This window comes from Vombatus ursinus, unplaced genomic scaffold (assembly GCF_900497805.2).
Source record: "Vombatus ursinus unplaced genomic scaffold, bare-nosed wombat genome assembly UNPS02014784.1, whole genome shotgun sequence".
NCBI classification, from domain to species: Eukaryota; Metazoa; Chordata; class Mammalia; order Diprotodontia; family Vombatidae; genus Vombatus; species Vombatus ursinus.
This window is the reverse complement of record NW_020954562.1, coordinates 23979072-24006172: the sequence shown is the minus strand read 5'-3', so window position 1 is coordinate 24006172 and position 27101 is coordinate 23979072. Positions and strand designations below refer to the sequence as shown.

At 35.9% G+C, this 27101-nt stretch overlaps 1 protein-coding gene across 3 annotated transcripts in view; it reads left to right on the top strand.

Moving 5' to 3' along the window:
- FSTL5 (follistatin like 5) overlaps positions 1-27101 on the top strand; it is an 856262-nt gene that overhangs the window by 700118 nt on the left and 129043 nt on the right. For all 3 annotated transcript variants that reach the window (XM_027866922.1, XM_027866921.1, XM_027866920.1), the window contains exons 8-9: positions 24134-24295; positions 25187-25321. In XM_027866922.1, the coding sequence (XP_027722723.1) occupies positions 24134-24295; positions 25187-25321 (297 nt within the window). The remainder of the gene's footprint in view (positions 1-24133; positions 24296-25186; positions 25322-27101) is intronic.

Here is a 27101-nt window from a genome sequence, read left to right as displayed (position 1 = left end):
GAGAGAGAGAGAGAGAGAGAGAGAGAGAGAGAGAGAGAGAGAGTTTCCCAGCACTTGGCATGTGACTGACACATAGTAAATGCTTTAATAAAGCATGTTGACCAGTTGACTGACTGTATACTACTGTCCAGTTGAACTGGTGCACTTGCTGTCCTTCACATCTGTTATTTCATCTCTCATCTCCATCACTTTGTCAATTATTTCCTCTATAACCAGATTGTACCCCTTTTACATGCACTGCTTAGATTCCTTAATTTCTTTTTCAGCTCTCATGAGACTTTTCCTCAACCTTGCCAGTGGCTACTGCCTACCTACTATATTACCTTGTGTTCATTTTGTATGTCTGTATATCTTTAGTATTTACTTGTATACACATCTCCCCTACACTAGCATGCAGTATGTAATCTCTAGAATGCAAGGATTGTTTAGGGTTAGTTGCTTTTTTTTCCCCATTGCCTAATATATAGTACCTGGCACATATTAGGTGCTTAATAAATGATTGTTGATTAATCTAAACTATATTCCATATACATTCAATTCAGTAAATTTCATTAATCTTTTACTTCATATCCAAACCCAGATAGGACTAAAATTTTAAAAAAATAATAAAATAAAAGGAAGTCTCTGACCTCAGGAACTAACATTCTCCTGCTGAGGGAGTTATAATATGTGTAAAGGTGCGTATAATTTTTAATAAGGTGAGATGTGGTTGGAGGAGAGATACAAAGTGCAGTCTAGAAAAAAAACTTTGTGGTGAGGGGAAAGTGATAATACTGTTTACTAGCTTTATGAAAGAGTTGATTCCTGAGTTTAGTTTTTAAGGAAATGTATTCTGAATGGTAGAAATGAGAAGGAAGTTCATGTTGACCTTTGGCGATGGCCTGCATGGATATACTTAGGCTGGTAACAACAAATTGAATTCAGGGAAAAAACAATAGTCCATTTTGACTAGATTTTAGAGTTAGTGAAATATAAAAAAAAAATAATGTAAAAGGTAGGGTGTTGTGAGAATGGAGCAACTTAATGCCAGGCAAAATGTGTTAATCTTCTATCTTATGGCAGCCACTAAAATGTTTGAAAAGAGTAGTAAGATGGTCAGATTTGTACCTTAGGAAGAAATGTTTTAGAGATAATGTAAAGGGCCATTCAGAAAAGGAGATAGTGGACTCAGGGAGGTCTGTACAAAACCTGGAATAAGGGATGGTGTGAGATTGAGGACAGCAGCCATGTGTGTCTTTTGGCCATCAGAAATCACTAGCATGGAGACATTGTACCAAGTCCGATTAAAAGGAGTCTTAAGTAAAGCTGAATAAACCTTTCTCATGCCACATTAGTTATTAAAGTAGTAGTGCATATGGATCTGATGATAATGTCTTACTTCCTTGTCACCTGATGAATAATTTCTGTTGTCTACGTAAAACCTCTCAGTGTTGGGTCTATGGCAGATGAAAAGAAGGACCGTGGTTATCTTGGCATGTGGAGAAAATTGAGAGGGCATTTGGAAGTACTTCTGTCCAACTTCCTTTTTATAATGGCAAGTTCAGATTTTCTAGTCCTGACATAGACCCATCCAGTGCACTTAACATGACAAAGCTCAATAGGTTTCATCTTTTGTTCACTGGTTTCATAAGCATCCTGTTGAGTTCTTCAATGGTTCCTATGAGAATGAGGCTATAGGGCCATGTGAATGCAGGTTCTTAGTCTATCTGTTGAGTGGCTGTCTTTGTATAAAAAAAAATCTACAAAAACTGAATTTGGTCCTTTTGTTGAAATTTCTCATCTGTCCTCCAGTATAAGGTATGAGAAAGGACTGTGTCTTTGTCGTCAAAGGAAAGAAAGATGGATCTTCTGTAAAAATGAAAAAAAAAATAGTTTCCCCCACCTTTAAGGAAAAAAAATAAAGGTTTCTTGGCAACATTTCAGTGATAAGATCCCCACAAAGGTAATCTCCTCACTCCCTTTGATCTACCTTTCATGCTTAAAAACAAAATCACTCCTTCTTGGTTTTTCTTACTTCTAAATGAAAATATTTTTCTTCATTTATGAGTATCAAATAAAATTGCCATCATTTTTACAATCCAGTTACTTCGTTTTTATTTAGGAAACGTTATGTCTGGTGTGCTCAGAATTCCCTGGGCTCAGTTCCTTCCAACCCCAGAGGCTGCTCGCAGTAGGATGCTTCTATCAGAGGGACAAAAGCTTGACTATGCTCACTACAGTGTATGAAATACTGATGTATGGCCAACTCCAGGTGTTTCCAAAAGCAGGATGCTACGGTTTGGCTGTGAAAGGAAGAAGACAGATTCTGGCCAAGAGGCTGTCTGAACAGGAGATAACCTGCCCAATTCTAGTTCTCACCAGACCAAATACCGATCAGGAAATCAAATGAGAAACTACAGTAACTTCTGCCTAAAACTACACAAGAAGTCATCCAGAAGCCTGAGAGCAATGAGAAAGGGAGCCTTCAGCAAAGGGAGCATCAGCAAAACCTAACCTCCCAATGTGATAAGAGAAGGGCCAGAGAACACTTAGAATCTGTAAAGCTCTATGTCTAGAGGCAGCAGGAGTAGAAGACTCCTGTAGTAAAACACAGGGTACTTACAAAGCTCCAATTCTGAAACTAAAGCTGGAGAGATGATTAAATCAAAGAAAATACTGACCAATATAAAAAATTATTTTAGACCTAGAAATCCACCTCTCAAAGAAGGAGTGAGTAATTCTGTAACAATTGAAAGCAGAGACTCAAAGGAAAAAATGAATTTTCCACAAAGACTACATGGATACCTAGAAGAAATGCAACAAGAAATTTTTTTAAAAAATTAAAAGGAGGAAATAATTGGAAGGACAATAAATAGCTTGGAAAAAATAGTAAACTTTACCTAAGTAATGGATACACTCAAAACAAAAATAGACCAACAAATCAGTGACTCTATAAGAACTATTAGTCAGAAATATTAGAATATGATCAAAAGATTGGAAAAAATAGAAGAAAATATAAGAAATCTGATATCAAAGACAACTCACCTAGAAAACTGATCAAGGAGAGGTAAATTAAGAGCCATTGAAAACTATGTAAAAAAAAAAGGAAAGGAAAAGTTATGTCTGATGAAGATTTATTCACACATAGTAAAAATCTATAACCCCTGAGCTGACAACTCTAGAAAGTTGTTTAGCTTGGTTTGTGTTATTTTATCTTTAAGTGACATAGATGGCAGGATGTTATTTTAGACATAAGTAACACTGTGATTGTATATAATAATTTGTTCCTTAAACAATATGATGTGTGAACAGAGCTGAAAAAAATAATCTTGGTGAAAGATTATAAGTGACTGTTCTAGGATAGCAGTGTGAATTAGAGAGAGACAGACAGACAGACGTGAAGGATGCTGCAGAGATAGAATTAATAGGTGTTTGTGAACATTAAATATGGGTGGGAGTTGGTGAAGTAGATGAAAAAAATAACTAAAGTCTCACAAAGTTGCTGTCAACAGAAATAGAAATATTTTGGAAAAAAGGTTAGTTTAGAGGTAATTTCAAGTTTGAGAAACATTGTTTCTAGTGAAACATGCAGAAGAAGATGTACAGTTGCCATCTGGAGCTGTAGCACTGGAGTTCAGGGAAACAAAGTGGGGTGAGATATAGAAAATTTTAAGGGGTGTGTGTGTGTGTGTGTGTGATCATTGAATAAATAGGAACAGATGAGATCAAGGGAAAAAAATAAAAAGGAAATAGGAAGTATGATATCTTCAGGAGAAGCATTTCACTGTGTACCAGAGGATGAAATAAATGAGAGCAGAGATTTAAGTTGAAGGCAAGGAGAAAGGAAGATAGAGAAGAAGAACAGCTGAACTAAATAGGATTGACAGTCAGGTAGATGTAGCATGTCAGAAGACTTTTGGAGGGTTAGGATAGTGGTTCTGAATCAATACAGATTGATGAGTAAAGAGGTTCTTAGTTGTTACCTATTGGAGAAATGGGAATACTAAGAGAAACTTGTAGATAAAACTGACTGGAAATGGCACCCATTTAACTTAATGCAAATGAGTGGGATAGAGCTAAGATTTATGTAAATAGAAATTTCCTAAGATGATGAAGGCTTGGCATCTTCTGGATGAAATATCAGCTAATTATCAATTGATTGTATAACATGAAACTTCAAAGGAATAAACTTGTTTTTGGTAGTGTTAATTTCATTTTTTCTAAATCTTACCAATTCCACGCATACTTTTAAAAAGTTAATTCAACAGTATAGCATTAGTAGCTTCTTAAAAAAACTAACCTTTCTTAAATGATAAAAGACATCTTTAGTCATCCTATTTATGGTATAAGTTTCTTTAATATAAACCCCAATCTATAGAACTTGTTTTAATTTAATTGTTGATTTTTAAATTTAAGTAAAATTTATTTTTGAAAAAGTCTATTATAGAATGATAGCTTTAGAATTGGAAGGAACCTTAGAGGTCATCTAGTGCAAGCCCTTCATTTTGTAGATGAAGTCACTGAGGCTCAGGGAGGCTATGTGTTTTCCCCAAAGTCACAACAGAAGTGAGAATTAATTTGGGGTCATTACTCTTTCCACTGTACCACACAACTGTAAGTTGAAGAACATTAATTTAAGAAAGCTCTTTCAAGTACATCCAACCACATACCATTTGTTTAGGGGGGTTCTTCAGTATTCTGAAACAAGGCATTTAATATGCTTAATTACTTGGAAACATACTGCAATCTAAATTCAAAACTTTATAAGATATCTTCAAGTGTGGATTTGATTTTAATTTGGGTCTAAGTCTCCTGGGTAAATGGTTTGGTGATCATTAAATGTTACTTATTTTCATGAATTTCAAATAGGAAGAGTGAGCCAAGTTCATAGTCTGTACTTTCTAACTGGGAATGACTATAAGGAATTGTATCAAATGTTCTCAAGGGAATTATTGACTTTTTTATTCAAGCAGCCATCAATCTTCATTTATATTTCATACTATGTATACCAAAGAAAATAACTTACTTTTGAAAGTGCAGCATGTCAATGAGGTTAAATTGTTGGTATGCTGATTGCTTTTTGCTTTTAATCCTTTGTGACCTAAAAAAAAAATAGGTTTTCAAAAAACGTGGCCTAAATTGAATATAATAAATGGAATGCAGAACATATAACAGCACAATATTTATTGTTCTGGCAACGAAAAAATGAGATAAGCTAACCAAGCATATAAAGGTCAATGCAACGTGAACAAAATATTCAGCTCCCTGTTTTTTTTCAGCCTATTTACATATTCTTGTTGTGTCAACATACATGAAGGAAAACCACCTAGAGAATCAGGTAACAAATGACAGTGGTCTGAAATCAGTTCATCAGGTTTTTAAAATATACACCTGTAGTATCAACATTTAATTCAACCTATTTCTGCACATGCTGAAAAGTCTTCTTTAGAGGTCTTTCTAATGATCATGGATATATCCATAACACTTTATGTTTGTAAAAACACTTTAATGAATTATTTCATTTGAGATACACAATAACCCTATCCTGTTTTATAGATAAGAAACTCAGGCTCAGAAGGTTTAACCACCTTGTCCATGGGCATGTAACTAAGTATCATTAGTGGATTTTGAAACAAGGTCTTGCTTACTAAAAAGGGCTAACACTCTAGTAAGTGTTACTTTATCAGGTTGAATGAGACACATATCACTATTCCTAATAATGGTTTAAATTCTATTGCTTTGTGAAGTTGATAGAAGAAATCCCATTATTGAAAACTAACTGATTTCAACCTCATAAATTGTTTGATTAAACAAATATTTTATTAAGCATTTATTATGTGTGAAGCACTCTGCTGGGTCCAGAAAAATGAAAAGTGACATAGACCCTACCATAAAAGAATTTGTAGTTATATTGGCCCCCACATTAGACTATAATTTCCTTAATAATATCAGGTCTATGTCATTTTTCATACACACACATGTATATATGCATATGCATATATGTATGTATGTGTATAGGAAATATATGTGTATATATGTATCTACATGTGTGTATACACACGTATACACACATAGATACATACACATACATATATATACACATACACACATTCATGCATATATACATATAAATATATTATACATATATACATATAGATATATACATACATATAAATATATGTATATATACACACAAATATATATGGCATAGAATCATATATGTTTCACATATATTATGTATATATGAAAATGACAAAGACCTATGTGTACATATACATACATGTAAGTGTATATACATAATACACTTATTAGATCTGTACATACATACATGCATGTTGAGAAAACTGAGGCAAAAGAGTTCAAGTGATTTGACCAGGGTCACACAGCCAGTAAATATTTGAGGTCAAATATGAACTCATGTCCTTCTGAATCCAGGCCCACTGCTCTATCTACTATGCCACCTGTTTGTCTTTAGTAGAAAGTGTATTGGACCTAGAATATGGAAGACGTTGGTTCAAAATTTGTCTTTATGGGAAATAGTTTGAAACCGTTATAGGTCCTTGAGTGTGGCCTTTCGACTGAGTCCAAGTTTTACAGAACATATCCTTTTATTAAGGGGATTTGTTCTGTGAAGTTTAGATTCAATCAAAGGGCCTAGAGGGCCACATGTGGCCTCAAGGACACAGGTTCCCCACCCTTGAATCTCTAAGAAATCATTTATGTCTGTATTGAGAGACTTTATGAAGAAATTTTGCTGTACTCAATTTTTTTCTGTAGTCAACAAACGGTAAGAATAGTGTAATCTTGCACTTTTCAACCAGTTGAGTGACTATAAAGATTTGATCTACTATAAAATAACATTTGCAAAAGGCTAACTGTTCCTTTCTAACATTTTCATCACCTTTACTATTAATAATAAATGGAATAAGTACATATTATTGCACTTGTATGTACATTTTTATTTTCATGAAAATGTAGTAAGGATAGAAAAGTAAAGACATATGTTTCAGAAGTTATTGTAATTTCTTTGATCACTTGTTGGCAGTAGTTTGATTATTTTGTAATCTTCATGTAGGTTTCTTTATTTAGATATCTTGTGAATAAATACCTTAACACCCTGCTCATCTTATTCTGTTTTAGCTACTTTTCCCATCTTTGTCTTTTTTAGTGTCATTTTTATCTCCATATCCATCATATTGGGGACTATGATCTTTAAGTCCAACTATGATAGTTCTGCTTTGAGGCTTTGCTGTTAACTGTTTTGATTTCATTGTCTTCTTCACAGTTTGTGTCTTGATCTTTCCCATTACCATAGTAGCTGTTTATGGCCAGGTTCTTTTTTATTTAATTGTTGTTCTTTGCTCATTTTTCCACACTAATTCTTGATTTTGAACTTTAAGTTAATGTTAAGCTCTGTACCTGGTATGAGAGGAGAAGGGCATTTTCTCAAGCTTCAAGTTTTTTTTTTTTTGCATAACTGTTTTCTTTTTTATATATAATTTATTTATTTTTAGTTTTAAACAATCACTTCTGTAAGATTGTGAGTTGTGAATTTTCTCCCCCACCTTTACCTCCCACCTCCCAAAGACAGCATGCAAATAGACTTTGCTTATATATTCATATTAAACATATTTTCACATTAGACATGATGTAAAGAATTAGAACTAATGGGAGGAACTATGAGAAAGAAGAAACAAAACAAAAAAAATGAAAGAAAAGGAGAGCAAATAGTATGCTTCCATCTGCATTTAGACTCCAAAGTTCTCAGTGCATATACAAATTGAATACCCTTCTATTTCTATGGTTAAGTGTCTCATTTTGTTTCAATATTGAGTATAAACTAAAGAAACTAGGCTAGGTCAGGCCCAGATCAGAACAAAAGGGTACTAATTGATTTATTCCCTAATTAAAGCCCCAAGTAACAATGGGTAGTAGTCCATCTTGTGTTACTAATTCATCATTTATCCTTAGCCAAGTTACTTTAACACTGGTTCTCAGATTCTTCATTCACAAAATGAAAATTTACACCAGAAGACAATGATTGGTTAATATAAATCAATTTTACCAAAAAATTAATGCATTCCTTAATATGGCAACAAGGGATAAAGAATTAGGGTTGAAAAAAAAGAACAGAAATTGAAATTCTGTGGATTTTCTTTCCTGCAATGAATACTGTTTCCCTTTACATTCAGTAGAGGGGGTTAATCAGTGATTTCTAATTCAATCTCATTTTGTCTTATTATAGGGAATTAGATTATATAATTTTTTCCACCACAGTTTTTGAAAGTCCTTACAATAAAAATGACTCATCTCAGATTCAGAAACATTACCATTCCCATAGCCTTGACCTAGTAAAAGTGTTTACTTTGTAATTTTTCTTAATCTATTATTAATAAGAAATTGGCCAAGACATATTTTCCTGATCTATTAGTGTTAATTAGATGTGCTAGATAATCTGTTTTCACTTAAGAAACTCAGTGAATAAAACTAATCCTCAATTTTCAGTTAACACAAAATGTGAGCAGTAATGTGAGCAGTAAGGTACAAGTGTGTTTTTGTTTAGAAGGGAGCAAAGATGGATTTAAGTGAAGAACCAGGTTTATTAATGATTTCTGAATGACTTGGAAGTTGATGGCAATACATTATATGATAAAAAGTCAATAAAGAGTCCCAGTATACCAGAGAGGTATATGAGATCTTATGCTATATAATACAGGAGTTAGGGGGACAGACCTTGTGGTTTCCTGTGAATGGTAGTAATATTCATACAAAACTAATTTAAAGGAAACATTAATTTGGCTATTTAAAGCTTAAGGAAATATAAGTTACTGATTATTTCCAGTGACCGTATTTTGTCAAAAAGCCAATGCATGTTTTTTTTTAAAGCTATTTACTTTTTTTTTTTTAAGCCAGTAGCCATAGACATAGTTTCACATTTTGGCATGCAAAAATTTTAAATATTTTGTTACATGCAGTGTTCTGAGAACAGCTACATGCTGGGGGCACTTCTTGTAAACACTAGAGTACTTGTTTAGAATACTTAATCCTATTTTCCATGCCCAGCTGTTTTATGACATATAAATAGCACATCCATTTTTCTTCTATTTTAAACTAAATCTTTAAGGATTTAGAGGCTTATTTTTTTAACCTTAGGGTTGTTTTTGCAACTTGGAAATTCCTCAAAACCCTATTGTAATTTAATGAAAAATAACAAAAATTATTAGACTAAAAAAAAAACCAAAACAACCTAATTAACAGGTTTAAGAGATTTTGCTTAATCATTGATAATCAACAGAATATTCTCTGCATGATATCACCTGTCTTCCATCTGCTAGTAGTCTTATGTTGCCAGTACATATTTTTAGCTAAAATTATACATAGAATATGATACAAAAGTTCAAGCACTGGACTTGTGGTCACCCAGGTTTTGAATTAAACTCTTTATTGAACACTTCCTATTTTTCTAACCATGTAAAATCACAGGGAAGTGACATAATCTTTCTAAGTTCCAGTTTCTTCAGCTGTAAAACAGGGATAATAATACTTGTGATACGTGCATAACAGGGTTATTGGGAGGAGATAGCAAAATATAAATATATGTTATTAAAATACAAAGCCAAAACATGTTGTTGTGTTTTATTAAATTATTATTGTTTTATTAAATTAATATCAACTAAATTTCTGAATGTCATAAAGGAATGATCTAACACAAATGCTCTAATTTTAGATCGTACAGTTGACTGCTAGCCAGTGTCAACTACCTGCATTGTAAAATGTTATATTTTAATACTCTAATGAGTAGATCTCACTAATAGAGGTAGTCTCTAATGAATCATGATCTACTCTTACCTTCTCATTACGTACTATTTTTGTACACATTGTCCCATTGATTCTCCACAGAGGACACAGCCAATAGGCCAGAAGATTTCCTCTGGTTTTTTTACATTTTGTGGATACAGGTGCAGTGTATCTGTTCATTTGTCATCCCGTACTTTCATGACATGACCAGCCCACCTCTTTTTCTGATGATACATCTCTTGGGTAATACTCCTTATATCACTTGCATCTTGGCTTTGGAAAGCCTGTCCATATTAAATTTGCTGAAGGTCAATCCTCATATACAGTGAATGTCATTGTTTAGAAAAGTGTCCCTAGAACTGAAAAAAGGTGGATCTTATACCTTTTTTTTAAGGGAGGGCTCTTTATTGTTTCTTCCTTTATTGTATGTGCCCAGTAAGTGCCAGGGCCCTGACAGCCTTAGACCAAGCAACACAGAAAGCACTGGTCATCATCGTGAGAGACACTGCAGACAGACAGGGGAGGCCTTTCCCCACCCAGGCTGAGGAGCCCTTTACTCTCTCCACATTCTGGTCAATATGGGACTTTCCAAAGGTCACAGGCCTTTATTTGCCGTTGTTCACCCTGATCCCTTAACTTACCTTGCACTTTGCAGCCTATGAGTACCACCAAGATGTAGATCCTCTGGAATGCCCATTCCCTTTCCTCCCCTCTCCCCTATATCAATTTCACTGACCTTTGCCAGAAATCCCCCTTCCCCTTCCCAAGCCTTCTATCCCCAACAAATTCTTAGCTACTTACGGCCCTCAGGGGCTACCATCTTCCTCTAGTTCACCTTGCAGGACCATTACATGTGAAGATATTTCTGGATAGGGAATCTGGGAGCTGCTGGATCCCTTGACCACCCTACCCAGGGCCTAAAGCATCAGGTTATACAAATTGCAAAGTGCACAAGCAAATCCAAGAGAAGGTGCTGAGTTGTAGTAGGGGTTCCCTGACCCACTCTAGCAATATGTACACATGTATACATCAGAGACTGTGACAGAGCTTGCCCAAAAGTTGCCATCCAAAGTTGCCACCCAAAACCCTGATCCAAGGGGAACTTGGGAGCTCCCAGTGACCAGGGTCAGAAGCAAGGAAGGTGCTGGAGAGGAGAAGTGAGTGGAGCATTAGGAATGACTTTCGCGACAGAGAGCCAGGAAGGACAAGAACCAGATGCACCAGGGTCTCTTTTTAAAGAAAAAAGTTGGCACTGGCCCACGGTGGGAAGGGAGGAGGAAACTTTGTGGAGGAAACTATTTTGTTGAGTGATTTTTTTGTTTGTTTGTTTGTTTTAAAGTATCACTCATGGTTAAAAAAAAAATACTCTGTGTAAGAGGTCCAGATTTTGTCATTGGCCTGGTACTGAGCACGGACCTGACCTTTGGAATTGGATGTCACGATGTGGAAGCCAGCATTGGCTGATTTTTCAAAGGCTTGTTCTAATCAAGATAGTTCTATTTGAAGTAGTAGTAAGAAGTATACTGCTTGGGAAGGCAGTGGGGGTCCTGACTCTTGATCAGAGTTTCACCAAATACTTCTTTGACCAGTGATCTTGCCACACACCATGATTTGGACCATACTATGAAATTTGGCATCAGTTTGAGTATAGGGTATAGCCTAGGGTATGAGAATTCCAGTAGCCAAGGGTGATGTAACCTCCCTTTTAGTGGCCACAGCATTGGCCCCAATTGTTCCTGGGCAGCTGCTGGGCCTCTGCTGAGGCAGAAGACCTGGAGGCATAGTTGGGGTATTGTTCTTCCAAGTCATTTCCCCTGGAATCAACTGCCATTGAGCTGTTGTTCCCAGTCCCAGGGGCCAGAATCTTGAGCTGTCTCCACTTTGGAAAGTGATCTAGCATGACTGTCTGGTGGTCTCTCATATAGACTAACATAAAATGCAGGAGGAAGCTGTCATGATCCACAAAGAATGGCTTTTTCTTGTCATGGGAGGAGGACAGGGGATTCTTCTGACTGAACATTTCCCAGAACAGTGAATCTTGGATTCTGACCAGAATAGGGTAACAATTACAGTAGTTTTAGAATCACATTTTGTGTGATTCCCACATTGAGCTCAGTGATTTCAGGGAAGCTAGCGAACTCTTCTCTGACTTGGGTGTTGTGCATTATGGCCATGATGACCTCTTCAATGGGTAAGTCCCCTATGGTCAAGGTTAGCTTTGTGATAGCATGGAAGTATTGACAAACAGGCTAGAAAGATGGAACTCCCATAATTCATAATTTTCATTCTTGAGTGTGTTAGATCTCACCTTAAACAGCTGGCCCAGATGCTAGATCCTGCTGGTCTGAGCAGCTCTTGTCCAACTGGTAGGAGTGCTCCCCTTCTTGGGGAGCAAACAGCTCTATTCCCCAGGGATCCAAGAGAGGCAGACTGGAAACTCAAGGGTTGAATTGAGTCTCTCTCAGCAACACTGCAGCTATTTACAGGTTTTCTTCAGCTCCTCTTGTCCTCAGTCCCCAGCTACACCATGGCCCCCAACCATGGCTCAGCTGCCACTTGGCCTGGGCTAGTCTTCTTAGCTCCAGGCTTCTTCTCCTACTCTGTGTGTGTGTGTGTGTGTGTGTGTGTGTGTGTGTGTGTATGTGTGTATCGTACTTTAAAGACATTAATTTTTGTTTTGGGGGTAGGGGAATCTCTAAACTGGGAATCCTTAAACTTTGTCTGAAGTGGATTTAATGTTCATTTTCTCAAAGACATATGATCATCAGGGAAGGGGGAATTAAATAGATAGATAGATAGATAGATAGATAGATAGATAGATAGATAGATAGATAGATAGATAGATAGATGGATAGATAGATAAACAAATAAATAAATAAATCAGAATAAATATGAGGAAGAAAGATCAATCATGGTGCCAGCATGGACAGGTATGCTTTTCTATCTCTGAGAATCAAGGGGGAACAATAATGAGGTGATAGAGCAGAGAAGTTCCCTCTCTTTCTCAACTCCTGGCTTAGAGAGCTAGCAAGTAAGGTTTTGAAATCTACTAGAAGATTTAATCTATAGATGCTGATCCAGTGATTGGAGATCCTCTTCTTTAAACCAACCAAAATGCCTTTTGTTTATTTACTTTTAATTTGTAACCATACAGGACCTACAATCTCTGCCGGTAACATATTTAAGATAGTGTATAGACTCCTTCCCTACCCAAGCAGATTAGCAGCCATTTTTTCTGTCTTTGTCACATTTCCAGTTTTATACTTTTCATGGAGCAATGTACATATAATCTCATCTTTTTGTCCAAATTAAAAAACTTCAATAGTATTGGCATGCCCTCTGCATCCAAATGATAGACACTTTTGGGCCCACTGGCTAAAAATAAAGAACAGTATTCACATTCATGCCCAAGTAAAAATACGCTGCCAGTGTTTATCTCTTTTCCTCTCCCTTCTCTCTTTTTGCTTTTTTTCTCATGTGCTGGACATGATAGAACAACAACAAAAAGATTAACAATGACTTGAGGAATTCTTAACTAATTAATTAATTAATTAATTAATCCAACTCACACAGTTAATTGGACTATATCCTTGGATCCAGAAAAAAATTGTGATTCTAAAACTATTGTAAATGATATTTTAAAAATCATGGAAAACATAAATACCACAAAATTGGAAAACTGTAAATGTCCACCTTTTTTATAAAAAGGAAGATAAAATATCCTGCAAACCAAAAGTTGGTAAGTTTAACTTGAAAGGATCATTAAATAGACAGCTGGAAAATATCTATAAAAGGAAAGAAATAATTATAAAACTCCAGCATTACTTCAAAAAGAAATAATTCCAAGCCTAACTTCATTCCTTTTTTTTGATGATTATTAAACTAATAGTTGAGGGGAAATGCTGTAGATATAGTTTATTTAGATTTTAGCAAGTCCTTGACAGAATATTTTATACTTTTCTTGTGGAGAAAATGGAGAGATATGGATCAGAAATAATATAATCACATGGGTTCAATACTGTTCAAATAACCAGACTCAAAGTATAGTTGTCAGTTGGTTCAGTGTCAATGTCACAGGAGGTGTCCGGTGGATTATTCCAGGGATTTGTTCTTGAACTTGTGATGTTTAACATTTTTGTTCATTGTCTTGGATAAAAAAAAAATAGTTTGCTCATCAAATTTTTAGATGACACAAAGCTGTAAGGAATATCTAACATAGTAGATGACAGTCCAGATACAAAAGGATTTTGACAGGCTTGAGCATTGGGCAGAAAATAATAAAATGAAATCCAGTAAAGATAAAGTCTTATACACTTGGGTACAAAAAATAAATCAAATCCATAAGTATAATATGGAGGAGGTATGGATTGACAGCATTTGGTGTGAAAATATATCTGAAGATTTTAGTGGACTGCAAGTTCAATATTTGTCAGCAGGATGATGTGGCAGCCAATAAAGCTCTTGCAACTTTGGACTACATTAGGAGACACAAAGCTTTCAGGGACAGGTAGGCAATAATTCCTCCATACTCGTCATCTGGAGTATTGTGTTCGGTTCTGAGCATTCTATTTTAAGAAGGCCATAGATAAGATGAAAAGTATCTAGAGGAGGGCAACTAAAATGGTGGTGAGCCTTGAGCTCAAGATGTAGGAGGCATTGGTTGAAGGAACTAGGCATGTGCAACATGAAAAAAAAAGAATGGGATGAAAGGGCATAATAATTGTCTTCAAGACTTCATAGTGTTTTTTAATTAAATATATTGTTTATGTATTTTAAACATTCTTTTTTTTTAAATTATGAGTTCTAATTGCTCTTTCTTCCTCCCAGCCTCTCCTTGCACACTGAGAAGACAAGAAATAAAATATCAATTCTATGTATGAACTTATACAAAACATATTTCTATATTAGCTATTTCAAAAAGCAAGAAAAACAAAGAGAAAATTATACTTCATTTTGTACTCAAAGTTTATCAGTTTTCCCTCTGGAGGTAGACAGCATTTTTTCATGAGTCCTTTGGAATTGTCTTGGATCATTGTATCAGTCAGAGCATTTTTCACATTTGATCATCATTACAACATTGCTGTTACCATGCATAGTGATCTCCTAGTTCTTCTAACTTCACATTTCATCAGTTCCTGCAAGTGTGGCCATGTTTTTATGGAACCACCTGCCTCCTTCCAGTAGTATTCCATCAAAAACATATGCCACAACTTGTTCATCCAGTCCCTGATTGACAGACATGCCTTTGATTTCTAATTCTTTACCACAAAAAGAGCTGCTATAAATATATTTGTATATACAGGTCCTTTTCCACTTTGCTGTCTTTAGGATATAGGCCTAGTATTATTGTGGGGTCAAAGGGCATGCACAGTTTTATAACCCTTTGCATATAGTCCCCACAAAGTTAAAAGAGGCAGAAAATCACCAAAGAATGCATAGAGAAGAGGCTAATTGAAGAGTAAAAGCTGATGGACCAGATTGACAAGGGCCAAGTTCCACTGGCTCCAAGGAAGAGAGGAAAAAACAAAAAATCACAGCACTCTGCCTTTGAAAGCAGTGAAGATCAGATGGCAAAGGCAACTCCAGTAATTCAGGATCTGGGGCAAGTTTTCCACTGACAATCCCATCCTCTCCAACACCACCCTCAACAGCAGGCATGTTGGTGTTACTGTCACCACCTGCACCTCACTGTACACTCGGGGCTCCACCACCTCCCCCATGGATGCACCAACACCATCACTCTTTCCATCTCTGTCTGTGAGTGGTACCTGCTGAGGAGCCTAACTCACTTCCATTCAAAATTTTCAAAAAGGTACTCTAAAGAAAGCCAAAATCTGGGATCATAGTGCCCCGAGGATCCACTGAAGTTGACTGTTTACAGTTGGCTGCCATCTTTAAGGTTTTTCCTTTTGACACACCCCTAAGCACTCCCACACTTCCATGTTGAATGACTGATGAGCCAGGAGAGTGGCACTGTTTAGATGACCACCCAAGGGTCTTTTCAAGAAGGCAATGATGTGGCAAGTAGTTTGAGTGTGAATGGCAACCTCAATTTTGTCTTTGGGCATCTTTGAGTCATCAATGGTTCTTTCTATCAACTGAATCAGAAAGCAGGGCAGCATTGACAATACTCAGATCATGGAAGCAAGTGCATTCTGTGTTGTGGTCCTGCCTTCCCCCAGAAAGAGAGCAACAGTGAGGGTGGAGCCAAGATAGCAGAGTAAAAGCAGCGACTAGCTTGAGCTGTCCCCCAAACCATTCCAAATACCTATTAAAAATGACTCTAAACAAATTTTAAACCAGTAGAACCTACAAAAATGGAGAGTGAAACAAATTTATAGCCCAAGACAGCCTGGATGGTTGATTGGAAAGGTATATCGCACCAAACGGGGAGAGGAGCATAGTTTGGCATGGGCACACAGATAAAACAAGCCTCAGTGAACCTGGAGCAGGCCTAAGAGGACTGAATCACGGGCAGCTGTGGCAGTTTCCAGACTTCTCAAGGCAGGAACGCCAAAGACAACTAAGAAGATCAGTAGGGAAAGTCTGTATTTGCAGTGAGAGAGAGAAGCAGCCCCAGTCCCTGAGCTTGGCCCCAGGGCGGCAGCAGTTTCCTGAGCTTCTGGCCCACAGACTGAGGGGGAATCAAGGGGCTGATCAGAGGGGGATTGCAGGGATCTCTCTGCTGATGTGGGATTCTCTTGCTTTGGCTGTGGTTGGATCTGGATCACAGTTCTAAGTGGCAATCCTGGGGCTAGGAGGAGCACTGGCATGGTAGAGCTTGTAGTGGTGGTGGAGAAGAAACCCTCCTCACAGATTCAAGACAGAAAAGAGTGTTTGTGGCCACTCATAGACCAGAGCATAGGACAGGAAAGGAGGAAACATCTCGCCCTTGATCACAGCACCTTGGAAGAAGTGAAAATTTACAAGTCCTTAGAAGTATCTCTGAAAACAGCTGCACAAAACCCCCGAAGCTTGGGAAAGTACATTCTCCACACTGGAAGCAGACCCCTACCTTAACAAAGACTTTTTAACTCAAGTAATTGTCTGGGATCATGAGCAAGCAGTGCAAAGAGTTAGACCATAGAATCTTACTTTGGTGACAAAGAAGATCAAAATATACAACCAGAAGAAGACAACAAAGTCAAAGCTCCTACATCCAAAGTCTCCAAGAAAAATATGAATTAGTCCCAGGCCAGAGAAGAGCTCAAAATGGATTTTGAGAAGCAAGTAAGAGAAGTAGAGGAAAAACTGAGAGTCATGCAAGAAAATCATGAAAAATAAGTCAACAGCTTGCTAAAGGAGACCCCAAAAAAATACTGAAGAAAATAATACTTTAAAAAATAGCCTAACTCAAATGACAAAAGAGGTCCAAAAAGCCAATGAGGAGAAGAATGCCCTAAAAAGCAAAATTGGCCAAATGTAAAAGGAAGTCCAAAAGCTTTTGAAGAAAATACTTCCTTAAAAATTAGAATAGAGCAATTGGAAGCTAGTGACTTTATGAGATATCAAGACATTGTAAAACAAATTCAAAAGAATGAAAAAAATAGGAAACAGTGTGAAATATCTCATTAGAGAAACAACTGACCTGGAAAATAGATCCAGGAGAGATAATTTAAAAATTATTGGACTATCTGAAAGCCATGATAAAAAAAAGAGCCTAGACATCATTTTTCAAGAAATTATCAAGGAAAACTGCCCTGATATTTTAGAACCAAAGGGCAAAATAGAAATGGAAAGAATCCACTAATCACCTCCTGAAAGAGATCCCCAAAGGAAAACTCCTAGGAATGTTGTAGCCAAATTCCAGAGTTCCCAGGTCAAGGAGAAAATATTGCAAGCAGCCAGAAAGAAACAATTCAAGTATTGTGGAAGCACAATCAGGATAACACAAGATTTAGCAGATTCTACATTGAGGGCATGGAATATAATATTCCAGAGGGCAGAGGAGATAGGATTACAGCCAAGAATCACCTATCCAGCAAAACTGAGTATAATCCTTCAGGGTAAAAAATGGTCATGCAGTGAAATAGGGAACTTTCAAGCATTCTTGATGAAAAGACCAGAGCTGGATAGAACATTTGACTTTCAAATAGAAGACTCAAGAGAAACATGAAGAGGTAAGCAGGAAAGAGAAATCATAAAAGACTTATTAAGGTTGAACTGTTTACATTCCTGCATGGAAAGATGATATTTGTAACTCATGAGACCTGTGTCAGTATTAGAGTAGTTGGAGGGGAAAAATTATATGTATAGATAGATAGATAGAGGGCACAGGGTGAGTTCAAGATGAAGCAGTGATATTTAGAGAATAAAATTAAATGGTAAGAGAGGATTATACTGAGAGCAGAAAGGGAGAGGTGGAAGTGGGTAAATTATCTCACATAAAACAAACAAGGAAAGGTTTTTACAGTGGAGGGAAATGGGGGAAGGTGAGAGGGAATGAGTGAATCTTATTCTCATCAGATTTGGCTTAAGGAGGGAATAATATACACACTCAATTGGATATGGAAATCTATCTTACTCTACAGAAAAATAGTGGGGAAAGGGGACAAGAGAGCAGGGAAATGATAGAGGGTAGGGCAGATTGGGGGAGAGGGTAATCATAAGCAAACACTTCTGAGGAAGGACAGGGTGAAAAGAGAGAGAATAGAATAGATGGGGGTTGGGATAGGATGAAGAGAAATATACTCAGTTTTTCACAATATGACTACTATGGAAGTGTTTTGCATGACTATATATGTATAACCTGTACTGAGTTGCTTGCCTTTTCAATGAGGGGGGGTGGGGAGGGAAGAAGGGAGAAAATTTGAAATACAAAGTTTTAAAAACAAATGTTAAAAAAATTGTTTTCACATGCAACTGGGAAATAAGAAATACAGCAAATGGGGTACAGAAATCTATCCTGCCCTACAGAAAAGTAGAAGGGGAAGGGGTGAGAAGGGATGGTGAGATAGAAGGGAAGGCAGATTAGGGGAAGGGGTATACAGAATGCATGCCATCTTGGGGTGAGGGGAGGGATGAGATGGGGAGAAAATTTGGAACTCAAAATCTTATGGAAGTGAATGTTGAAAACTAAAAATAAATAAATAAACAAACAAATAAAAAATAAATAAATGAATATATGAATAAATAAAAATAATCTATAAATTAAGCAAAAAAATAACAAATACTAATTTGATCTCAAAAAAAAATAAAAAAGAGAGCAACAGGAAAACTGAGGTGCAGTGAATATTGCCTGTCCCAAAGTACTTTCCAGGCTCTCAGAGATGCCTTCCATTTTGTTGTTTTAGCTTCATCTCTACTGTTTTCACAAAAGTACTTGTCCCAAAGCACAGCTGTGGCTGGGTTTAGAAGATAATGTGAGCTTTTGATTGGCTGAAAAATACCTTGGAAAATGGTGGAAGTCTTCTGTGAGTTTTAGTAAGGACAGGGATTGGGGATTTGTTCAAACAGCCTCTCTAGTCCCCAAATTGTCACTTTTTAATAAGAATCTTTTGGAAAAGGGACAAGAGAGAATATTAACAGGATTCATCAGATAAGGAACGCTTCTGACATTTTACCCTGAATCAGTTGAAGACAAGGCAGCTTCTTACAAAACAAATAAATTTAACATCTTCAAGAAATGACCATCTTGGAAAAACTGATCACAAATACATCTTGCTTATTCTTAATGTTATTGATTTATTTGAAAAATCCTTTATTTTATGACTTGCTTAAACATTGAAACAAACTGCATTTTAAAGGGTTACAGATAATCCATTTCTGAATCCAAGTATACATCAATGTTTGTTACTATGCAGAGAAAATGTCATTGTGTATAGTTTCATGTGACCTGTGATATATATTCAGTTGTATTTTTTGTTAAAATAATAAACTATGAAAATGTTTATATTCATTTTTAAAACATTGATCTCCAAATTCTCTCCCTTCCTCCCTTTGCACCTCCCACCCCCATTGAGAAGGCAAGCAATTTGATAAAAGTTACAGATGGATAGTCATGCAAAATATTTCCATGTTAGTCATGTTCTAAAAGAAAACATAGACAAAAAAACCCTAAAAAATAAAGTAAAAAAATATGCTTCAATCTGTATTCAGACACCATCAGTTCTTTATCTGCGGAAGGATAGAATTTTTCATCATAAGTCCTTCAGAGTTGTCTTGGATCATTAGATTGCTGAGATTAGCTAAGTCATTCACAGTTGATTGTCTTACAGTATTTCTGTTACTTTGTACACAGTATATTTGACTTTGCATCAGTTCATGTAAGTGTTTCCCAGTTTTTCTGAGGGCATAAATTCCATCATAATCACAAACCACAATTTGTTCAGCAGTTCTTCAGTTGATTGACATCCCATCCTCTTCCAATTCTTTGCCACCAGAAAAGAACTGATATTAATATTTTTGTACATATAGGTCCTTTTCCTTTTTAGACCTAGTAATTGTATTGATAGGTCAAAAGATATGTGTGGTTTATTAGCCCCTTGGGCATAGTTCCAAATTGTTCTACAGAGTGGTTGAATTAGTTTACAACTGTGAACATCACAACAGTGCATTAATATCTTAATTTTTTCTATACCCCTCACATTGGTCATTTCCCTTTTCTGTCTTAGTAGCTGATCTAATAGGTATGAGGTATAATTGTTTTGATTTATATTTCTCAAATCAATAGTGAATTAGAGCATTTTTTCATATGGCTATAGAGAGTTTTGGTTACTTCATCTGTAAGCTCTTCATATCTTTTGATTATTATTTGGAGAGTGGCTCTTATTTTTTTTAATATTAATTAATTTTTTATTTTTAAAACTATTTTTAGTTTTCAACATTCACTTCCATAAGATTTTGAGTTCCAAATTTTCTCCTCCTCCCTTTCCTCCCCCCACCCAAGATGGTGTGCAATCTGATAATTACTCTACATATGCATTGATATTAAACATATTTTCACATTAGTCATGTTGTAAAGAAGAATTAGAACCAATGGGAGGAACCATGGGAAAGAAGAAACAAACCAGAGAGAGAGAGAGAGCAAATAGTATGCTTTGATCTGAATTCAGACTCCATAGTTCTTTTTCTGGATGTGGAAAGCTCCTTGCATTGCTAAGAAGAAATAAGTTGGTAAAAGTTAGTTATTGCACAATGTTGCTGTTACTGTGTACTGTGTTCTCCTGGTTCTGCTCACTTCATTCAGCATCAGTTCATGTAAGCCCATGTTTTTCTGAAATCCACCTGCTCATCATTTTTTATGGAATAGTATTCTATTACATTCATACGCCACAATTTGTTCAGCCATGCCCCAATTGATAAGTATCCCCTCAATTTCCAATTCTTGGCCACCACAAAAAAAGCTGCTATAAATGTTTTTGTGTATGTGAGCCCTTTTCCCATTTTTATTTTCTCTTGGGATAGCTTTTTTTTTTAAATTAAGACTTTGCTTGTAGCTATTTCCCATTGTTGTCTTCTTCTGAGTTTATATCTTGGTCTTTCCTGCCACTTTAGTAGCTTTTTTTGGTCAAGTTCTTTTTCATTGTTTACTCATTTTCCTAGCCTATTTCTTGACTTTGAACTATATGTGGAGTGGGGTGGCATTTCCCTAGGTTCAGTTTTTTTGGGAGGGTGTATGTGTGTGCTGTAGTTTACATAACTAGTTCTGGGGGTTTGCATGTTTTTGGTGCTTCTAGGGTGTTGTGATTCTGGGAGAGATCATTGCTCTCCTGATCTGTCCTCTGATCTCTACCCAGGAATGGCCCCTGATCTCTTGTAGCCACAAATATTAGTGCTCCTCTTTGCTTTGGTAAGGTGACCAGGATTCGCAACTACATATGAACAATAGAGTTGCCAGTCAGTTCTAGCTGTACCCAGTGCCAACAAAGGGTCCCCTGTAATCTCCTTCTGATTAATTATTCACCACCCCCTCCACATATCTGGGCTGAGAGCTCCCAAAGCTGCTGCTGCTACTGTTGAGACCGTGTTTGCTGCTCTAAGAGCACTCTGAAAAAGCCTCCCCCTATTGACCTCCTAAGTTTTCTTATATTGAAAGAATGTCTTAACCTGACCTTTTATTGGCTCTGCTGTGCCAAAATTTGATTTGAGGTGTTATGTTAAATTTGTTTGGAAGGGAATATTGAAAGAGTTCAGCTAGTTGCTTCCTGTAATCTTGGTTCCATTTCTTCAAGAGTTTAAAAGGCTGTTATGGGGAAGAGGTGCAGTCTTTTTATGTTGGCTCTCCAGGGAAAAACCCTATGGAAGCAACAGCTGGAAGATGCAAAAGCACCAGTTTAGGCTTGAGGTCAGGAAATAAACAAAACAAAAACCAATAAAAACCTCCATAACAATTAGAGCTGTCCAAAAGAAGATGATTTGCTTGAGAGGCAGTTGTTTTCCTTAGAGGCTTTTAAGCCAAGACTGGACAAATAACTATTGTATATTTTATTATGTGATTTCTTCCTTTATTAATTGGGCTAGATGTCCCTCTGATATCCTTTCCAATTCCCAAAGATTTGGGTATATGGACATTCATGTACCTGCATAGATCCCCTTTAATAAGACTTAAAAACACGCACATATAAGCACACATAGTCATAGATAGGTGTTCATTAACACTCATTCACTCACATTTATTTTTAAAGAAATGTTGCATGCATGAGGGAACTTTAATATAAAAACAATAAAATGATACTTGGTACTTGTGCTTTAGAAAGTGGTAATAAAATTGAATGTATGATAACGGACAAGCAGTAAGTTCAAGATTCATATACCTTAGGCAGAAACAAAATACAGCTCAGTGTTTTAAAATATACTTTGTAAATGATAGGAGATAGTGGGTAATAGAAAAGGGAGTAATAGGTGGAAGATCATGAAAGGGAGGAAAAATAGGTAAGAAACTATGCAAGTATGTCTGTGTATGCACATACATTTGTCTGTTTATGTGTATGCATGTACATAGAAAATAGGTTGATGAGTAAAATGGAACATATGTGTAATTTTACATGAACAGTTAAGGTACAATACATAACACATAAAGCAAATTTAAGAAAATACTAAATATTTCTCAGTATTTTAACAGAAAAATAGTAAGTTCAGGCTAGTGGGACATCCCCAGGTCATGAGATTTACTTTTTGTCTGCATTTAATAAGTATTAGTTGAATTGAAATGAATTGTCTATAAGCATATTATTCTTATTTCTTTACTTTTTATATCCATAAATGTTCATTGATGACATTTTAATTTTTCTACCATTTTATTGTCCTATTATATAATTTACCGAATGCTATCTGTCCACAACAGAAATTATGTTCTTTCTGTCGAACTTATCACAATGCTACCTATTAATGTTGAGTAGGGATGCTACTGAATTTCTAAGTTAATATATTAAAATAATTGCTCCTTATTAGATGTAAGAGGAGTTACTATTTTACCAAAAATAATGAATGAGATGTCTAAATTTGATAAAATTATACATTTTGGACTTCCATTTTTAAATTTTTATTTTTATACAGGATATCTAATCAATAGTTTCCATATTTAGCACCATGTGAAATGATGATAATAGTTTAGCAAATTCTGCTAAAACAGTTAAATCAATTTATGTTTCTAAATGCTACTTCATTTGAAACTTAGAGATATCTGTCTATTTGTAAACTATATGGAATATTTTGGAATAGAAAGATTGTATATTTGAGTGTTTTTAATCAATTCTGTGTAATTATTTGCACTTATCTTGATAATAATTTTGAGGTAAAATTTGTACCTGTAAATTTATTTTATAAAAACATATTGTGAAAAAAAAGTTAAAATAATTTCAGTAAGTTCAAGATTCATATACCTTCCTTGCATTTATATTTTAATTTGTGTTTATATTTTAATTTGTGAATGATCACTAAGGAAGTTATGGGAACACTACATGATTGGCTCAATTTAGAGGTTTGTAATGTTGTTCAATCATAATGTTCAGTTCATTTTGGTTATGTTTCCCTATTTTGTAAGGGATGTGAGGCAGCTAGGTGGTGCAGTAGATAGAATGCCAGGATTAGACTCAGGAAGACTTAGGTTCTTGAATTTAAATTTGGCCTCAGACACTTACTAACTGTATGACTCTGGGGAACTTACTTAACCCTATTTGCCTCGGTTTCCTCATCTATAAATGAGATGGAGAAGGTCTTAGCAAACTGTTCCAGTATCTTTATCAAGAAAACCCCAACAGGGTCATGAAGAATTAGGCATAACTAAACAACAACAAATTTTCTAAGTGACAGAATTAAAAGCTGAATTATCGATATTAGACATGCTGGCAGTACCATATTATATCACTAAATTATTTTGAAACTCACTCAGTTTTCACTTGTTTTTGCTTTTCAGTTCCACCAGTTATCCGTGTGTACCCAGAGAGCCAGGCCAGAGAACCCGGTGTAACAGCTAGTCTCCGCTGCCATGCAGACGGCATACCCAAACCACAGCTTGGATGGCTGAAGAATGGAATTGACATTACTCCAAAACTATCTAAGCAGCTAACTCTTCAAGGTACATTTAGTTTTATATATGTGATCCATGAGCTCAAGTACAAAGTTTATACTGAGATCATGCCTGATTTTGTTGGATACTTTTGCTACATAGTTTCATATGAAAATGGATACAGATAAGTGAAGAAAGGGTTAGCTTTGAAAAGGACTGCCTTTGAGACAGGACATATTAAGTGGGACAAATATTAAAGTTCTGAGATATAGAGGAAAGGAGTTGAGGAAGTTTCCTTTTGTTTCTGTGCCTAAGTGGTCAAATTAAGAGCAATCACAGTGAACTATAGTAGTTGGAAATATCTTCAAGGGGAAAGTAAGGCATAATTTGATGCTTGATGCATGGGAATAGAATGTTACCAGCAAACTTTACTTGTATGTCAGTACACTGTTCTGTGCCCACAGCCTGTTCCTGATATAATCATTTGTGGTTATGCAATTTGAGGTAAACTCATTGCATATATCTTAGACATGCTTTGTCCCATTTATGATACTGAAAATTACCTCATTAAAAATAATGTAAAAAAACTTGCATTAACTCAATAATTTTACCAAGTGGAAAGAAAAGATAACAAAGTAGCATGTACAGCAAGATTTTGAATTTATCATTGCAATTTGCTTCATATATTAAACATATAATTTTAAATAAGCACAAAGATCCAAGAAGAGACTTTATAAAAGAAATTCTCTGTTCCTGTTATCAGCAAATAGAGTAATCGTCGAGTTCACTAACCACTTGAATACTTCTGAAATCATTTGGCATTTTTCTAGTGCACAAACTCAGGAAGGAAAAACATTTAATTAGGATGAGCTAAGAGCACGGTGTGACTATGTAATCAGAAAGCACTGTACCAAATCTGAAATTGTAGTTCACAAGTTGCATTTCCTTTTTTTCTTTCAGCAAATGGCAGCGAAGTTCACATCAGCAATGTGCGCTATGAAGATACAGGAGCATACACCTGTATCGCTAAGAATGAAGCAGGGGTAGATGAAGACATCTCTTCTCTATTTGTGGAAGATTCTGCTAGAAAGACACGTATGTATTAAATATATTAATCCATCAGTAAAAACTAAGTTCATTTTAAAGTACTATAGTAGCTATGATAGATGTGCATACTATTTTCAGATTTGTAGGAATGTTGGATTATTAAGAAATATGTTAGTGAGATATTTAAAGTGAAAGAACGATGTGCTGTAAAATGCTAGACTTCATTTATTCTTTTTTTAAAAAATTGCTTCAACCAAACAACTAATTAATCAACTAGCATTTTTGAAATGCCTACTATGTATTAAGTGCCAGCTTGGTATAGTAGGCAGGAGTTAATCTCAGAGTCAGAAATATGCAGGTTCAAATCCTACCTCTGACTCATTCTTGCCATGAAAGCCTTAACCTCTCAGGGTTTTAGGCAAGTCTTAAAGATTATTATTTACAAAGAATATGCCCACATGCTTTGGTAGAGAAAGATTCCACTTGGGAGTTCTCTTTGTCATTAAAATTACAGGTCCAGACTGTATCCTGCCATGTATCAGACTCTGTGATAAATTATGGGGATACAAAGACAAAGAGAACTGTCCCTGTCCTCAGTGAGCTTTTATTTTGTTTCCTCAGATGAGCTTCCTTATCCATCAATTAAATATGTAAATCATATGCCATGTCCACTTTCTGTAGTTCTGACATTGTCACACTGTAACATAACAAGGATGCTGTCAATATAAGATAGCTTACACAGGAAAGAATAATAATAGCCCATGAAGCCCAGAACACTTATGGTAAGCACTGAAAGAGACAACCACAGTTTCCTTCTCAGTTGTTACTATTTTTACTAACTCAGGTATTGTAATATTTTGGTTGGATGTAATTCCTTGAGATTCACTTTATTTTTTGAAAAATAGACCTTTAGTTGTATTTTTCTTTTATACTTTGGTAGATCTTTGATTTTTTTTTCCTATCTAAATACTTCTTTCAAAGATATAGATAGCAACTCTATCTAATCTCAGTGTAGGCACTTTCTGTCCATGGGTTTACTTCAGCTTACTAGAGGTTTTCATCTTTGGGTTTTTGTTGTTGTTGTTGTTGTTGTTGTTGTTGTTTGTTTGTTTTGTTTTGTTTTGTTTTTAGTATCTCAGTGGTTCAAATACAGCACTCCTTACTCTTACTACATAACTGCCTTACCTTGTTTTCCATTCATACATATTTTCAATTTGTTTTGCAACACTTCTCTCGGTGGAGGTCAGTAATGTCAAACTCAAATAGAAATAGAGGTTACTCACAAAAAAAAAACAGAAAAGAAAAGGCTTTTACAGTGGAGGGGAAACAGGGGAAGGTGAGAGGGAATGAGTGAATCTTATTCTCATAGGATTTGACTTAAGGAGGGAATAACATACACACTCAATTGGGTGTGGAAATCTTTCTTACCCTACAGGAAAATGGGGGAGGGAAGGGGACAAGAGAGTAGGGGAATGATAGAGAGGAGGGCAGATTAGGAAAGGGAGTAATCAGAAGCAAATACTTCTCAGGAGGGACAGGGTCAAAAGAAAGAATTAGAATAAATGGGTGGATGGGATAGGATTAAGGGAAATAGAGTTAGTTTTTCACAGTATGTCTACTATGGAAGTGTTTTGCATAACTGCACATATATAACCTATATTTAGTTGCTTGCCTTATCAATGAGGGTGGGCGGGGAGGGAGGAAGGGAGAAAATTTGGAATACAAAGTTTTAAAAACACGTGTTTAAAAAAAATGTTTTCACATGCAGCTGGGAAATAAGAAATACAGGAAATGAGGTACAGAAATCCATCCTGCCCTACAGGAAAAT